General features: G+C 45.7%; 1 protein-coding gene across 1 annotated transcript in view; it reads right to left on the bottom strand.

Moving 5' to 3' along the window:
• Window positions 1-8566: 8566 nt before the first annotated feature.
• The window catches only part of STK4 (serine/threonine kinase 4), a 46635-nt gene continuing 36652 nt past the window's right edge, over window positions 8567-18549 (bottom strand). Inside the window, exon 11 of the mRNA XM_009890872.1 lies at window positions 8567-8725. Within this exon, the coding sequence (XP_009889174.1) occupies window positions 8567-8725 (159 nt within the window). The remainder of the gene's footprint in view (window positions 8726-18549) is intronic.

Below are 18549 nucleotides of genomic sequence, written 5' to 3'. Positions count from 1 at the left end.
CAGCCGCCGGCCGTTATTTCCCCTAATGGCCACTCTTGTTTTAAGAAACTAATTTTAACTCCAGGCTTGTGGGCCACGTTCTGGGCTAAAAGTAGCAAAGGCTCCATTTTAAAAGGAAATATAGTTTAGGTGGCAAGTGTTAATTGCTTAACTTGGTTAAGCAACGTTTTAGGCACATCTTTACCAGCAGAAGGCCGGAGGACGTGCGCGCAGGTTCCCTGGTGGCTCCCCAGCAGTTTCCCTCACAGCTGTGGCTGTTACCACTGGGCAGAGGACGGGTGCCTGGGGCGAGGAGGGGAGAGAGCACGCTGCGGCTCCGCAGACGCGAGAGGAGCCGGTCCATCACACCAGCAGCTGCGTTCATCTCCCCCTTCATCCCTGCTGCTTTCCTTAGCTCCAAGTATTAAAGCCAGGAGGGCTGCAGCCCACCCAGAGGAATTCAGGCGAGCTTGTGCAGGCCAGCAGCCGCCCAAATACCGCAGCTGTGTTTATATCCCACCTCCTGGCACGGAGAACGTCCCCTCGGCTTTAGTGGCCCTAATCACATCCAGCCTCCGCTGCTTTCCTTGCTGCAAAGGCAAAGCTCAGGCCGGCTTCCAGCACCCAGCCAGCAACCTGCCCACGGTACCGACTGCGGTCATCAGCAGATGAGAGCTATCACTATTCACAGAATTCACAGAATTCACAGAATTGTTAGGGTTGGAAGGGACCTCTGGAGATCATCTAGTCCAACCCCCCTGCCAGAGCAGGGTCACCTACAGCAGGTTGCACAGGACAGCGTCCAGGCGGGTTTTGAATGTCTCCAGAGTGGGAGACTCCACCACCTCTCTGGGCAGCCTGTTCCAGTGCTCCACTACCCTCAAAGTAAAGAAGTTCCTTCTCATGTTAAGATGGAACTTCCTATGTTCAAGTTTATGCCCATTACCCCTCGTCCTATCACTGGGCGCCACTGAAAAAAGACTACTCCCATCCCCCTGGCATCCTCCCATTAAGTATTTGTATGTATTAATAAGATCCCCCCTCAATCTTCTTTTCTCTAGACTAAAGAGCCCCAATTCCCTCAGCCTTTCCTCATAAGAAAGGTGCTCCAGTCCCCTAATCATCTTCGTTGCCCTTTGCTGGACCTTCTCCAGCAGTTCCCTGTCCTTCTTGAACTGGGGAGCCCAGAACTGGATGCAGTACTCCAGATGCGGTCTCACCAGGGCAGAGTAGAGGGGGAGGATGACCTCCCTCGACCTGCTGGCCACACTCTTCTTGATGCACCCCAGGATGCCATTCGCCTTCTTGGCCGCCAGGGCACATTGCTGGCTCATGGTCATCCTGTTGTCCACCAGGACTCCCAGGTCCCTCTCCACAGAGCTGCTCTCCAGGAGGTCAGCCCCCAACCTGTACTGGTACATGGGGCTATTCCTCCCCAGGTGCAGTACCCTACACTTACCCTTATTGAACTTCATAAGGTTTCTTTCTGCCCAACTCTCCAGCCTGGCGAGGTCACGCTGTAAGGCAGCACAGCCTTCTGGCGTGTCAGCCACTCCTCCCAGTTTTGTGTCATCAGCAAACTTGCTGATGGTACACTCTATCCCTTCATCCAGATCATTGATGAATATGTTGAACAAAACTGGGCCCAGTACTGACCCCTGAGGGACACCACTTGTTACTAACCTCCAACTAGACTCTGCACCACTAACCACAACCCTCTGAGCTCTATCTGTAAGCCAGATTTAAGCCAATTAAGCTACGGTATCACTGGTTGCCTCTGAACAACACCGCTTGTAGACTTAGAAGAGTTCAGTAGCCCCCAGGTGACAGCTAGTCCTCGTGCCTGGAGCACTGGTGTCACCCTAGCTGGAGCATTTTGGACAACCCATCTTCCAGGCATCCCCCGGGTGCGAGGGAATGGGTCGGAGCTTTTTAAGAGCGGCACAGGCATCACGGCTGGGAGGGAGGGAAGGACCGCACCACCCAGCACCAGGCTGCCCAAGGAAATACCTTTTGCAGCTGCGGAGGGGTTTAAGCCCCCAGGCGGGGGCTGAGCACAGCAGGAGCAGCATCCCGAGCCAACCGCAGCAAGCCCAGCACCAATTTTCTCTCCGGAGAGGAGGTTTCCCCCCCTCCAGCACATCCAGCTACTTCCCGGGGGTGGCGGCTCTTGGGGAGCAGGCTCTCCTGTGCTTCAGGGGGTGTAGCCTGTGCTCTGGTGCTGCCTGGGCTTTATCCTCCTTTATCCTGAAGGCAGCATAAAAGGCTGAGCTCATCCCCGACGCTGTAAGTGGCCTCTGATGCTCTGAAAGGAAGGGGGTGTCTCTGGGCTGCCCGTCTGCGGGGGACTGGCTGGGGAGGGGGGGACTTACTGCTGCTCTCCCTGCGTCAAGAGCATTCCTCTGCTAGATGCGATAGGAGGGGCGGATTAAAAATAGAGTTTAATCTTTATTCCTTTGAGAATTTTTCCATTAAAAAAAAAAAAAAAATAGCCCGCATGCTGCTAATCTTTCCAAGTCCAAAGCTCCCCCCAACTTGGGGGTGAAAAGCAAAGCAGGACCTCCCCTGAGGGGGGCTGGTGCGCCAGAGCTCCAGGCTCGGGTTTGGGAAAGCCACAAAAAGATGTTTTCTTTTTTTAGCCTCCTGCTCTCTGTGAAGACATTAGGATTTGTATGGCTATGAGTAACTGCACCGGGAAAATCCTCCCACTGCTGTGCAGCTCAGGCAGAGCTGGAGTTGTGCAGAGCAGGGAAGAGCTGGGTGCAGGAAGGTGCCCAGCACCAGAGGAGTGGGTGATCGCAGCCCACGTTTGCGTTAGCAAGACACTTCTGTGCAGCGATGGGTTGCCAGGACCAGTCTGACTTACTATTTCTAAGGCAAGTAGGAAATTTTTGTTCTTTTGCTAATCCCTAATCGGTTTTCCTGAGAGCGACTGCATTTTCATTTGGTACAGTGGGTAAATCAATTAAACACTTTATCAGGTTATTCCTACAAAAGCTGCTCTCCACACGCACAAAATGATTGATGAAAGAGTGACTCTTTTGCCTCCGGGGAATGGTGATTAAGGGGTGACCTTATTAAGCTATTTCACGCAGCTGAGAATTAGACAACTCTGCTCCAAAGAGACAAAGTAAACGTCATCACTTCTGTTCAAAACTTCTTTGCCAACTTCCAGATCCATGACGACCCTGAGCGTGGTCTGTGCACTCGGCTGGTTATTGGAAACCCAGGAGATTTTACAGGGCTTGGTCTGCAGGAAGACAGACTCCCTCCCAGCAGCGTTTCTGGGCTCTGTCCTGCTCGTAGGCTCCCACAGCTCTGCTGATCTCGGCTCGGGGAGTCCAAAATCAGAGCCGACTGCTTAAGGATGAACGCGTTAAATCAGCGTTACTTGTGATTCCTGTATTTGCTGAACTACGTATGGAGACCAGTGAAGACAAACAGTGCTCTAAATCAATTCTTTTTTAACAAAATTAAAACACTTTCTCCTGGTAGTAAGGAAGACCCATGGTCTGTATATGCTCATGGGTTCACTTTACCCTTCATCTGAACCACAGCTATTGACTTAGTTGTAAGAAACATGTAAACTCAAGGCTTTCATCCTAACCACTTGAGATAGCTAAATGAATAACCTCGGAGGGGTGGAATTAAATTAACCAAATATGCTGAGACAGGTCACACGCCTTCAGGCGTGCAGGGAGCACAGCACCGGCGGTGCGCCTTCACAGCCAGACCTCGAATCTGGTGGGAGCAGCAGAGGGGGAAAATTGCCCCCCGCCTGTGTTTCAAGGCTATCCCCTCTACGGTCAACGAGTGATGGTCCAGAGCTTGTGAGCCTCCTGGGGCTGAGGAAAGGCCGCCCTACAGCTCATCCGTCCCCGCGTCTGCAAGAGGCTGCTCTGCTGCTGCGACCACCCTGGATGGGATTCAGGGACTCCGGGCTCCCTCTGCTTCCAGCGCTGTATCGATTTTAACGGCGACAGCCTAGAGGGGAGCAGAACAGACTGTGCTCCGTAGATGGAATTGAATCGTTTTAAAGTTTTTAAACAAGTTGGCTGTCTTCCTGGACTCTTAAATTAAAGGGCAATTAAGTCACTTTCAGTCTGGAAAGAGCTGATGGGTGTTTCCTGGTTTGACTCTTTAAAATTTTGCCAGAGTGATTAATGCAACGAAAAATTGTCAACTCTCAAGTCAGGGCTGTCAGCCAACACTCAAAGCATTTATCTGAGCACATGCTCAGACTCTTTTGGCCTGTGGACAGGAGGAAATGGGACAAAATGAGGGTATAGGAAAGAGTAGTTGAGCATAAAGGACACCGGCACAGCAACATCTGTACCTTCGTACTGATAATCATTACGGGAGGAGAAAAACTGCCGGTGCTAAGGCTCCATGGGAAGCTGACTTTTCCCCATAGTGGCAAAAAAAAAAAAATCAGCCCCAGATCTTGGCTACTCGTCAGGCGTTGGTTTTGTTAGGTTAATGCACTTCATTGTGCAGCAGGTGCGCTGCTCCCAGCATGAAGGGGGTGGAGGTGAACGCTGCCCCGGTACGGCTGCAGCGCTGCTGCCGCACCGGGTATCCAGCCCTCCCGCTGTGCTGGGGGTCCACAACACGCTGGTAACGCTGCTGAGAGTAGGCAAGAGCTGCAGGCTTTCCCGGTTACCAGAAATGCCCGCGGTCTCCCTCCCTTTGATTTCCACGCTCCTTTCTAACATTTAAAAGCTCAAACCTATTTCGTTTCTTCCGGGATTGCTAACCAAAGCTGACTCCTGAATGAATTCTGTCTCTGCTTCGGTTAGTCATCCCTTCAGGACAGATTTAGTAACTGCTCAGGGAAACCACGTAGAAGCCAACAGTTCACTGTTGGAAGGCAGCACCCACTCACTGTCAACTTCATCTTTTTTCGAGCCAGAAAGCTGAAAGTGCAGCAAGTTAGCCAGAATGAGGAGAGCGAGCCTCTAGCCTCACCTGTTGTGTAGGAAGGTGGATAAATTGATACGTACTTAGTCCCAAACCTGACTGCAGGCTCCGGAAAGTCGCAGAGCAGAGATAGCAAGCGTCTACGGCAGAGTCCACCCTCCCCATCTGCTGGAACGCTCCTTGGGGCCAACGACCCTCCCGCAGGACCGCAGCTCCAGGAAGGGCTGACAACACTCCTCGCTGGGGGCAAACACTTGGAACTTCCACCGCGCATCCTTCGGAACTGCCACCAAGCTGGCAGCGCACGGACCTGCCCCTCAGCTGAAGCAAATCTCTCCTTGAGGTGCAGAGTTTGTAATGGTTTAAAGCTAAGGAATTGCCTGTTTCATAAAATAAAATAAAATAAAATGTATCTGACATGTTTACTGCTTGTGTTTATTAAAGCTTGTATGCTCCTCCAGAATTTCACACAGTACTGGTTGACTGGAGGCACGTCATGTTAAAACTTGTCCTGATACGCAGTAATACACCAGAGTATTTTAATGCATAAATATGAGTCACGACACCGTCGCCTTCAGGTAAGGACAGTTTATTTGCCCCTTTGAACAAATAAGGCAAGGTATTTGAGAAAGATCGAAGTCTCCTGTATCAAACTCAGAGGAATGCAATAAAAGTTACTATTTCATACATATACAAACTAATGACCCAACACTATTATATACAAACAGCCAGATCTTACAAAATAGCATTTCAAGTCAGCACTTTATGCCAGTGTTGCTAATTTTTTTGTTACAAAAAAAAGTTAAAGCTACAAACTTCACATTTTTAAGTCTCACATGACTGACACCATCAGTATCTCTGGGTTTTAGAAGCAAAGATAATGGTTTGTCCAGAACACTTTCAGCAATGCAGATGGACCCAAGGAGCACACAAATGCAGCTTCACAATTAAGCAAGCTTTTTGCTTAAAAACTTTGCCGGAACAGCTTTCCCTTACAGTACCAGCCTTGGTCTTAGCCTGGAGGACTCTGAAAAGCAGGCAGGTACTATGCTCCCAGACACTCTACACAAAGGGACCAAAAAGGGAATTAATTTCTCTAACAGACTGAAAATCAGAGAGGGAGAAAGTAATTCCTCTGCATCATAGCTCCAAGTGCAAGAAACATCATCAAGTCTCAGCCACTGCAAGCATTTAAGAAAGGTTCAAAGACAGTTAAGCCATTGGACCAGTTTTACTTATTTTGGTTCATTTGCTGTATTTTAAGACAATCACATCAGCAAAGCAGAGTATTTCAAGAGTGCTTACATTCAATTACAGCAGTCACAGGTTGCATATTCCGTAAATAGACACCACCTTGTGGTGTTTCACCTAAAACTTGGCGTTTCTAATGCCCTCCGATCACTAGAAAGTTACCTACATACACAGTGCAGAGGTAAAACTACTCCCAGCAGAATCTGCTTGATCCACGCCGCACGCAAGCAGTGCACCATTTACCGCATATCCACACGTCTGTCACACCAGAGGTGTTGGGCCAGATCCATCCCAGTGACTAACACAAGATCAACGCCTGACCAGAGAACTCCCTCCTAAGTTGCGGGAGTTTCTTTGATGCAAAGGACGCTTGCGAATATTGCTCATAATAACCACACGTTTAGGGCAAAACGTATTGCACAGATTTCAGATGAGCACTGCATGAGCCCTGATGTTCACACAGCACTTCACCGGACCTCATCAGAGAGTCCGGACTAAGGGATTTTAGTCCATTAACAGCAATAGAGCTTTGAATTACTTGGTTTTCCTAATTCAAAACTTTCCCAATACTTGAGGCTATCAAATAGCCGGTTATCCCAGGATATACTCTTATTTCGGCACCCTGCATACACTGCTCCCCGCCTCCCTCGTCCCTCAGGGACTGCTGCTTTGCCCATCTCCGGAACAGCTGTGTTCGCACTGCGTATCAAACTGAGACAAACTGATGCAACCAGATCTGCAGAGGGGGTAAAAATGGCTTGGTTCCTTTCACAGCAGGAGTATACCTGGTAACAGTAGCCAAGAGTCTGCTCCAAGGGGGGGAAAAAGAGCCTCCGGAGGCGTGAAATGAACACTTCACTTCTCTAGCAGCATTTGATTCAGGAGACACTGCTATTTAGTTAATTATCTAGGTGATGTACCGAGGTCTATTTCAGAGAATGACATGGAAACTGTTCCCTCTATCAGAGCAAAACAATAATAAATCGGTAGAAATACTTGCTCTGTCCAAATATTTCATCATATGCTAGATAAATCTAAAACTACGTAACTCTGCTGTTACAACCCATGGGGCAGAGGCATCACTCGGTCTCTGCTCTGCACACCGGGCTCGCTTCTTCGCTGCTTCTGTTTTACTCTCCACCCTACCAGCGGGAGTTCATTGCACCACCCTCACAGCGATTGTACACGCTGGGGCATTTTCGTTGATTGAGCTATATTGGGCAGGGACAGCAGGGAAATTTAAAGAAAGAACACAAGAGCATCCAGAGGGACTGGGAGAGACTGAATCTCTTCCACTGGGACATCAGTAATTGTCTTCTCATCCAGATCAACTCCGCCTTCGCTCCACCACCATAAATGCACATCTTTGCTAATTCAACAAAGTCTTTACTTTCAGTTCAACTTTTCTGATGTGCTAAACCTTGCAGAAATGTGAAGGATCGTGAAATTAAGTTTTTATTCAAGCATCTAAAGATGTACATCTGAAATGAAGCCTATAAAAATCTCCACAGTTCGTGAAATATTTTAAGTCCTCTCAGACACAGCAGAAGTACCTAATTCCTGAGAGAGGTTTACACAGCTTCCACCCATTCGAACACACTTTCCTTTTCCTGTACTCCGCTGTCAGCAGGGTCTCCCTGAAGGACATTTCCAAGGAGACAGACGAAGGGGAATCGGATCATCGATTGGCTTTTGGTTTTAAGTCGGTGTGGATTTTAAATTGCAGAATGTAATTTCTGATGGAGGCACAACACGCTTTATCTACTCGTATTCATTTGTAAAGTACACAAAAAAAGGACAAAACTGAGGTCTTGAAGAAACCACACTTGCTTAAAGCACATAGTGTAAGGCATGAGGCTTGTTACAGGCTTTTTAAAAAATGAGATTTAAGTTTCTTTCAAAAGGCTGGAACAGTTTGCACATGTTCTCACCTGCTCTCTGCAGTGACCTAAAACTTACCAGTACCTTAACAGTAGAAAGATACAATTAACAGCTTGAAATTGTGTCTGTGCATTCTCAAAGAAAAACAAAAACCACAAAAGATGCAGCCGTTAAATACCACAATCCATATTAACTTAAAACAAAATGGACTACTGAAAGTTCAACTGAAAAGAGAGTAAGCCAACTTTCATTAGCCTATTTCTATCCGCTCCTCTGATTTAAAAACAATTCCCCTAAAAACAGTAACAAAACTCCTTCGGAATAATGTTTTAAATATATGTCTAACATTAAAACATACCATCAGGATTTTCCACTTAATGGCATTCCTGAGTTTACAAAGGTGCTATGGAAAAATAAATGAGCAGAAGTATTGCCCTCTATCTTACTAGCGTATTTCAATAGAAATCATTACGTTTAGTAGTCATAAAAGCAAGGAACTGATTGTTTGAGGATGGAAGAATATTCTACCAGCGGCTCAGAAGTTCTGCTGCCGCCGCTTCTTGGCTTCAATGGCATCGAGGATCGGCTGCCGCTTTGACTGGTACTTCTGGCGGATTTCTTCAATCTCCTGCTCCATCATGGGGTCCAGGGCCGAGAGCCTCCTCTGAAGTTCATCCACACTCCAAGTCTTTAGCTAGCAGGGAGACAAAAGAACAGACATTGGCATCAGTACAGCCACCATCCACACATCTGCAGGGATTTCGCTGCCCATCTGATGGTCACAACACATCTTCCAGTAGGAGATGGTGGAAGAGTTCTGCTCCAGACTGCTGCTCTCAGTGAGACTGGCGTGAGCCTCAGGATGCTGGGCTGCTTCTGCTCATTTTACAGATACACTACATGCTCTGTTTAGAGACAGCGTGAGTGTATAAAACAACCAGTGAAATGTTTCCCCCACTGAATTGTTTTTCTAACGCTTCGCTTTGCAGGCTTAGAAGAGAAATACTGCATTGAGATGGAACAGAAGCGAAGTTCTCTCCCCCTCCTCTTTCCTTGCAACTAAACTTCCTTCTGCTAAGTGACAAAAGGAGACAGAAGGGAACAGGAAAAAAAAAATCATTGACAAAAGTTGCATTTAAAAAAAAAACAATAACAAAACCCCCAACATTTATGTACAAACGGGTTGAACCTCAGTCATGGTGAGGAATTCAGACTCCTATAAGCCAGAAATCCCAGAACATACACACGCACACGAGGTCACTTTGGGTCAGCCTCATACTGATATAATATGCAAGTACAATTTGTATTTTACTGTACACGTGAAGATGTCAGGCTAGTCTGGACAAGCTTCCCTTCACCGAATTCCCTATCTGCCTGCCCTTTGTTTAATTGGCTGTCTTGTGCATGCCAATTTGCTGAGCACTGGCACAGAAAAGTTTTATTCCGTGATTAGAGATACCAAGCGTGGCCTGGGACAGTCTAGATTGGCCATAGCTACACCCTTTACATAATATTATAATATTACCACCTGTGGAACAGACAGGATTTTAGGATAATGTTAAAAAATACGAACACTGGAAGTGCTTCAGATGTTCGCCTAAGCACCAGTCCTTTTCCCATCCAAGACCAAGTGAACCCCAGAACCACACGGGAGACACTGCTTTACAGCCACTGCAGCAGGACGGGAATACCGATCTGCCCCCCCCGCTTTCCCTGACCATCTGCTCTGGATACGAAAAAGATACAGCATAATTTGTTTTTTTTTTTTTTTGTGAACAAAGTAGTGTCAATTTTTAGACTTTCAACAAATGTCATCATTAAGTGACATATCTTTAATTCAGTTAAATGCAAGTGATTTTGCTGTCTTGCTTTAGCTGTTAATTAGTCGGCTATTGTGGTTATTCTTCAAGCCATTTCTGGAGCACAACGCACAGTGAAACACTTGCTGCCTGTTATAAAGCAACAACTGAATTACTGGCTGTTTAATGGCAGTGGTATAGTTTGCATCAGTCCTTAAAACGTATGTAAATACTAAAATACAGAAATCCTGATCCTTCTTCCTGAGGTGGAAGAGATACCAGTCCCCAAACCACAAAGTCATCTGCTAGCTGATTTCTCACAAGGTCTTTTGAAATTCTTCAGTGTATTCTGCTAAAGATATTTCCTAGTTGCAGTTACAGGATCACAAATCCACTTCAATAATCCAGGCACACGCAAAACAAATCCTTTCTTGCAAGGGTATACGGTCTTTCGGCCTCTCCAATCAGGCAACTGTTCATTAGAAAGACAAAGCACTTCCTCCACAAAGATATACATTATTTATACACATTAATGCAACTTTACCAGACAGCAGTTTAAGTTGATGTATGGCACCCGTTGCCTTTCCACACTAATTTATTACGGAGTGGGTAATTATTCAACATTCCCCTTCCTCACAGTCCAGGGAATTGAACAGTCAAATAAAAATGCAAAAAAGAAGAAAACATTAATTCAAGTACTGAACACATATACTGAGCATACACTATATCTCAGAGCAAACGGCTGTCGCCTCTCCCAGAGCACCCAGTGCTAGACTACTAAAAGAGAGTTTTGGAACAGATCTGAAATACCTCGCTGGTTGCTTAAGCCAACTATTAGATGTCAGAAATTGTCCTAGGGCTGCAATCTTCCATGGATGCCCTTTGAGCCTTCTCCACCATCCTCCCGAAGTGCTGCGTGCTGCTTATAGCCAGAAACAAATTTCCAGAGTTGGCCGAGCAGAGGGCAGAGCAGATTTACAGCGATGGTCTCTCCAGACCCCGTGAACGTGGCAGTGAGAAGAAAAAACTGCCCTGTTAATGTCCTTGAACATGACCTAGCACCTGTGGATACCGACATGCAAAGTCTTTCTGCTAACTGTAAGCGACTGCTTGTGAAGGGACGTAATGGCTTTGACAATTCCTGGGACTGTGTTTGTCAGGACAGATGGCTAACAGCATGGAAGATGCTTAGAGCACAGCTAAGTCTGGAGTGGGCAAAAGCCTACAGATATATATTAATATGAACAAATGGGGAAGTGGGATACCTGCGCAGACGCGTGATGCAGAACAAAGTAGCTACTTCAGGAGACAGATCATGGGTTAAACAGAATGGGGATGGTGGGAGAAGGAAGAAAGGCAAGTCAATGCAGTGCAAAAATCAAAGAGCACAGAAACACAGCCCGCGTGCAATGCTGTGCGTTGATGAGGATGAACTAATTACAGAGTTCTCATCTGGAATAACGTCAGCGTGGCTGTGAATGCCATGCTACTCCTAAAAGGGGCAGAGAAGCCAAAGGTCAACACTTGTAAAAGGTCCCAAACATGACTGTTCCCCACAGATGAGCCAACGAGAGAGTGACAAGCTTCCAGTGACTAACGAGAGCCCAGCGACAACGCAGTCCCAGGACACCCAGCCCTCTGCTCCCACCGTGCTTCACACCCGTGACACCACCAGCCCTGGGACCTGGGCTGCTACTCCACTTGTCCTTCCACTTGCGCACGCATCTTTAAAAGAAAAAAAAAAGAAGAGAACTGCTTAAAATGCGATGGCCCCCACTTCACTTTGCTGCGTGGCATTTCACTGTGAGCCAATGCCACAGACAGACTTTCTCCCAGAAATGCAGTTTTTAAACTCTAGCATATCTGTCTCTGCAGTGGTAGACTCCTGGGATACTGACATTATTCTCTTAGAGAAACGCCAGAAGCAAAATAAGGAAAGAAGGACAAGGACAGAGCATCTCATGACAGACGGTTACTCAGGGTAAATCTCAGCGCTGAACAGCTGCAATTAGAGCGGGTTTTAGCCACGGGCTCAGTCCCGTTCCTCTCCTCACTTCTCCTCAGCAATGCTTCTGTTGTAAGAAGTCGTAAGTGTCATTGTAAAAGCTATCTTCTTTTGTCCACAGTGATCAAATAGCTAAGACAAACTTTTAAAGGAAGGAATCTCATTTCAAATGTAAAGACTGATGTAAAATACTTGTTCTAAGGTTGGTCAAACACATCTATCAACAGGGAGAGGCGGCAGCACAGCGAAATTGTTCAAGCAAGGTGGTATGTGCAAAAAGCTAATTTTTAACCATGTGATTAACAGTTGTATGTTTAGTCAAGGTTTTGAGAATGATCTTAACTCTGTAAAAACACCCAAGTGAAGACAAATGGCAGAGGTGGGTGCAAGCGTTCACCTGAAAGCCTCTCACCCACGGCCACGCACGCTGTTCGGTGTCCACAGACACCTCTGGCAGCAACACCTTGTTTCAATACGCTGCTGCTTTCTACTATGTAATTCAGAAGGACATACATAATTAGATCCTTCAGAAGGACATAACCTACGGCCTTTCCATGCATACGTAGTAATGACGGACAAACCAGGAGCAGATCATTTGATACACAACTTCTTCCTCAAGGAGGAGATTTGTAAGCTATTCATGACATCCCTTCGCCAGCATTGCAGACGGACTTGCCAGTAACTACTCTGCTGAACAACGTTCACCTCAGCAAACTGCTTCTGAGTTACCGTCCTTTCAAATCAGCATTTTAAAAATAGAGGGGGAAAAAATACCACTTGCATTTGTTTCAGTCAGGTACAGTGTCACTGCAACATGATATCTACAGAATGTAAATGAATCTAAGCAGCAAAAGGAGAATAAATAAAAGCTCTCTGCAGACGTGTTAGACATAGCCACAGGTTCGATATTCAAGGGCACCATGGTCTGAAATTTATACCTATGCAGTTCTGTCCTGAGCAAGAGGCAGTCTAAAAACCTACCATGGTATTTTTTAACAGACCATAGAGGATTTACGCTTCACACAAGATCTACTGTAAAACACACAGCCTAGAGAGTTAGCTCAGCCCCTTCCCTGTTCCCAAGAAAAACAAAAAGCTCAAATAGTGAAAACTTTTTGAATTAGAAGTCGATGCAGATGATTTATCTCAGTTCTCTTGGTACCCGCAGTCCTTACGCTGAAGAGCACCCATGCCTGGTTTTCCTACAGCCGGGTCTGTAGTTTGACTCGTGTGGGACCTGGCGTACTCCTCCGGTCCCTCAACGGCCCTTCAGCAGCACAAGGTCACCGCTGACTGGGACCAGTCTGCACTACCGACATAAATACGATGTCGTCCGGTAATCCCCAAGTCACTTCAGCTATCATTCTTATTTGCTCTTCTACCAAAAACACTGCCAGCAAAACCCTCTTGCTGCATGAATTATGAGCATCAAATGGAAACGAGCTGTTTCCCAGCAGCTTTCGCACATTTTTCCCCCAACAAAGAGTTTCGGCAGAGCACTAATTCACTGGCTGCAGATATCAAAAGATATCTTGGGGCAAGTGAAAAACATGTTCCTCCTGCAACTTTCTTTTTAATTGCTGACACTGAATCTAATCCCTAGATTTAGCACAAAGCCTTTTCTTTGCATCTTTGCAACGTTTCATGCTATCTGGGCTTTGGTTTTAAACACTGTCTTAGAAGTTCTAAAGCTTGTGCCAAACACAAACCCTCCATCTCCAAGGAGGGGATGCAGCTCTTCTGCCATCACCTTTTAAACATGCAGATGGACCCTGACTTCTGGAACAAGATCAGAATATATATGGTATCGGCGAGATGGGGTTATTTTCCTCCTGGTAAAAGTATTTGAATAGTTTTGCAGAAGGAGGGTATTTTCAAGTCTTGATACTACAGCAAATCCTATGAATAAAATTCGGAAGTTGTTTTTTGCTTCCTTAGCCCTCCAGTCATACCCCTCTACCATAACTTCTCTGAGTTTGAACACTTCTCTTCCACATGCTCACACGGAGTATTTTCTGAATATCATCCCACCTTTACCACCAATAGCCCGTGGCTTTTTAGGAAGGAAACACCGAGCTGCAGCGATCGGTCTGCCTTTAACCCAAATATTCCAGGTGGCATTTACTGTTCAACATAACTTGATGTCAAACTTTTAAGCTTTAAATAGCCTTTAGAAAAACTGGCTTTAGCAATTATCACTTCATAAGGGGCAGTGGGAGTTTGAAGACTAAAATACAGAAGTAATAAAATTGCAGCTTCCCACGCTACACAGGGAAATAAATTCTTAGTGGAAAAGATATGAGCTAGATGGGAACTAAAGGAAAAAAAAAAACAAATTAATTGTCTATTTAGCACTGCTTTTATTGTTATATCTTCTTTTTCTGCCTGGTTTTACACTGCAATCTAACAGTTCTTGACTGCACACCCAGTGATCAAACCCCCCCCAGAAACTCAAAACATCCTGAATCACAGTAAAAGGGAGCACAACTCATTTACTTGTGCATATTTAGACGGGTAAAATCTAAACATGATTTGAAAAGGGTTTTTATCCAAACCAAATTATTGACGCTACACTAAACGTCAAATAGAAATTTGCTGCCAGAGACAACAAAAAATATTACCACTGTACTACAGTAGCAACAGGCTACTTTGGAGAGAAAAAAAAAAAAAAAAGAAAAATAAAGAAAACAACCAACCGGGACTACACTTGCATGGAAGCACATCTGAGCCCCTCACAGGAGGCTATTGATTATCACACTGGTCACCAGAAGTGGCTATGTAGTAGAGATAAGTACAAAGGAATTCCTACAAATAGTCTATTAGTGTTCAGACGTCCTTTGGGAAGGGAGGCTCTTCGCAGAAGAGACTAATTAAACTCTTGCTTCACTTGACTGTGGCTATCAGCAATGCTATCGAGATGCTTGCCTTCCGATAAAACCAAGGGCACACTCATCCTTCCTCTCAGGATCCTGCAGATCCGTTTGATGCACATCCACCTCAACTTCTGAACTTTTCTTCTATCACCTCCTCAAGCAGGGTTTTATTTTTGGAAGCCGATCACCCATTGGATGCCACTTGCTGCAACTATTTGTAGCAACCACCTCGCAGCGTAATTCAGCCTGCAGCGTGCCAGAGTGCATGGGTGCTACAGAAGACCACGAGCTAGGGAGAGGTGTCAGAACTCAAGGATCCATGAATGTAAGCTCTGACAAGTGTAAGAACTGAGATTATTCTGGAATTAGCCTTCTGTAACTTGAAAGACTGGTTAAACACAGTATCAATTAAATGCTCGTATCAAATATGCTCTGAAAGAACAGATTACTGAATAGTACTATGCACTTTTTTTAAACCAGCAAAAAAAGCATTCAATTTCCCTGGCCAAAATTAAATGTAGAGGGTGATTTCTCATGCTAAGCAGTGCTCCAGACTTTAGGTCTTGAAAACGGTGATATAAATTGGTGTTGGAATAGCATGCCATTTTTTTTCCTTAGCATTTTTCCTGAAATGCTGGCTCAATACCACTTGGCATACTTTCAATCACTGATCTAAAAATTAAGTGCCTTGTTCTCATTTATGTTTCTAGCATAAGGAGGCTTCGATGTAATGTACCAGCAAGCATTAACTATTTATTCACTGTAAGCTGTCCAATGCAAGGGACACGAGAATCTAGGAACCTACGGGCACTTACCGCCCACTTTTCATCATGATTGTCAGGTCCCTACAACTTCACAAATCTGTCAAGGAGTCATGCTACAGAGGGGCTACAGTAAATCAGCACAAACCCCAGTGCCTACACAAACATGAATTATCTTGATTCCCCCCCCCCTTTTAGCTTTGGCATGTCAGTGAAGTTCCTCACTGTTATGAAAGCAGTGGATGAAATGCACTCACTGTGGGATTTCATGCAAGATTAAAAATACAGATATTAATCTTTCAAAGCATTTGAAAAATAAGTCTCAGCAGCACAAGCTTCTGCTTTTAATGCATCTTAATTATTTAGGCAATGTGCTAGCAAAACACACGATGGGCTGCAGCACCCAGCACAACCCAAAACAGCACTGCCGCTAGAAAGTGAACTTCCCAAAGAAAGTGAACAGGATCTGTCATCAGCGCATATCTGGAGACAGTTGTTTCAGACCACCTTATCTGGACAGCAGATGACTTCCCACAAAGAAATAACACTCAAGTTTCAATTAGATCAGCACATGCTCTGGAGGCCAAGGCAACCTCAGCCGGTGCAAGTCCAGCAGCTGAAACAGTGAAGGGAGTACAGCCACAACACGGGTTTTGTAGAGGAAAGACAGACACAAACACCCCCTCAGCATTCGATCTCTAGGTGAAATGGAAAAAGTATTTTAATAGAGAGTTACATCAGGGGAGACGCAGGCCTTCTCAGACGACATGTTTGGGCTAGCTCTACCTTACTTTCACAAATCTGGAGTTTTATGGCTACTGAAAGTGAAGCATCTTACTGCTACAACGCCAGTGAGGATCCCAGTTACTTCCCACGTAGCTTGGCTTATTTGATTACAACAAAGGGGCGTGATGCCAGGCCATCGTATCTGTGCTATTCCTACAGAATTACTGCAAGGCAACACGTGCCATATCCTCCCTCCTGTCCTGCTCCCTGCCAGACATAACGGGAAGATCACATCTAAACTGGAAACTTCCCTCTGTCCTGCATCTGCAGGAAGGACCGCTGCCAAGACCTCCCTTTTCAGCTCAGCACCCCGCTAGCTTAGCGAGGCTTCTCTCAAGCTGCCACACGACCACAGCCTGACGGGCTTCTGGGGAAGCTGCCCCTCCGCTCATGGCATCACTACCACTTCGCTGATGGAACCCCACTCCCCAGCGCCTGCCGAGGCAAAAGGCTGCCCCTTTAGCACGAGACAGGTCGAAAAGCCCAAGCTTTGTCAATACCGGCTTTCTGGCTATTACTTGGATGGCAGCAGCGTAAAGCTGTCACAGGGATTCAAGCTGAGCCCAGATTCCGGTCTGGAGGAACTCTCTGCCATGCCCCGCGGCCAGGAAGCCCCACGGCTGCCAGCCCAGCGTGCCCCCAGGCTGACCCACCCCAGCCGTGGCTCCTCCTGCGCCTTGTCTCGTCGCCCGAGCCACGTATCACCCGAGAGCTCCTTGCTGGGAAGTCGCTCACACGCTCCCCCAGTCACCCCTCATTCCGATATACCCTACGCTCCTATTCGATTTTACGATTCCAGGGGATCTAAAGGGTCTCTATGAGAATGAAAGTATATATGTTGTATGCACTAAGTCCCACGCCACGCTTAGGATTTGTCTCTTCCATAGCAAGCACTGCCATAATACTATTACTCAACTACCTTTTATTTGAGGGTATATTTACAGCCATACCGTGTGAACCTGCTGGCTCAGCAAGGACCTTCCTGAGCATACCTTCAGTGCCCAGTTCCCATGACCACTACGGAACAGGCACACGTACATGCTTTAGACCCACAACTGCTCCTTCTCCAGCTAAGAGGTATCTTTGCTTTCTCACCCTCCTCACAGTTTGGAAGCTTTCCTCCCATTTCTCACAAGCCTGTAAGAGCCGGGGGGCAGCTTTGCTGTCGGCAGGATGTCAGAAAATTCCCAATACAGAAACAAATGTCAGAGGATTATAGCAAACACACAGATCTCCCTGACTACTCTGGCTACGCAGCAATTATGCAGAGCAGTTACCCACAGAGCAGAGGAGATTGCACAACTGCGGGAACACCGCAGCCTGCATCAATAACGCTGGCATCCCCGAGTCGCTCTCAGCCAAGAATTGCATGTTATCAATCCTTACTGTAATCCCTAAAAGGCTCAGGAAAGTTTTGGTGTGAGAGCCAGCACATCCATATAACCTCTGCATACTGTTATTACCCTCAGTATTGTATAGAAATTATATTAAGGAAGAAAACCCATCCAAAGCTCTACTCAATGATATGAGGGGTCATAAAAAAAAGGCTTTTTAAAAAAGACCAATGAATTTTAATCTTCTGTGTTCCAAGATTAAATTTCCTTTTTTATTCTTAGTATCAATTATGAGTATGAATAACCTTATTCACTTCCAAAATCATCCCAAGTACCATACACACTTAATCTAAACAAAGGAAATGACAAATTGTGTCAGTGTTATTCTGCAGCACTGAACTTCAAGAAGTCCAAACCTTAAAATCCTTTAGAGACTTAGAAAGTGGCTGACTAATCCTGTAACCACAAGGGCAAGTTATCTCACTCTTTTTTTTTCAGTAACTGAATTAGAAACCAAGCTAAAAGGTCAGCCTGTCTGGACAAGCAAAATAAAAAAAAAAAAAAAAAAAAAAAAAGGGCAAAAAAGGAACATCACTTACTTACAAAAAACACTTGCCTGAGATTTGATTAAGGAAAAACACAGCAGAGGGTTGTTTTTTTTTTTTTTTCTTCTCTAAGTGATTATGCTTTTAATTTTCTTAAGTAAGAGTACCAAAATACCTCTGGACATGCTAAAATAAATCATGTCATTGCGCTTTGAAGATCTGGCTAACTGCACAAATCAACTGTAAAGTACACAGATGACCAACATGGGCTTTTTTTTTTTTCCCCCCCTTTCTTTTTTAAGAAAAGCAATCTGTCAGAAAATGCTGATTTCTTTAAACCAAATAAAATTTTCTACAAATCTGAGAGGTTTCACTAAGTTCTGCTAGGAAGCGTATGTGGGTTTGTAATGGAGCT

This window comes from Charadrius vociferus, unplaced genomic scaffold (genome assembly GCF_000708025.1).
Source record: "Charadrius vociferus isolate BGI_N301 unplaced genomic scaffold, ASM70802v2 scaffold280, whole genome shotgun sequence".
NCBI classification, from domain to species: Eukaryota; Metazoa; Chordata; class Aves; order Charadriiformes; family Charadriidae; genus Charadrius; species Charadrius vociferus.
The sequence above is the reverse complement of the archived record's forward strand: the minus strand, read 5'-3'. Positions and strand labels throughout refer to the sequence as shown.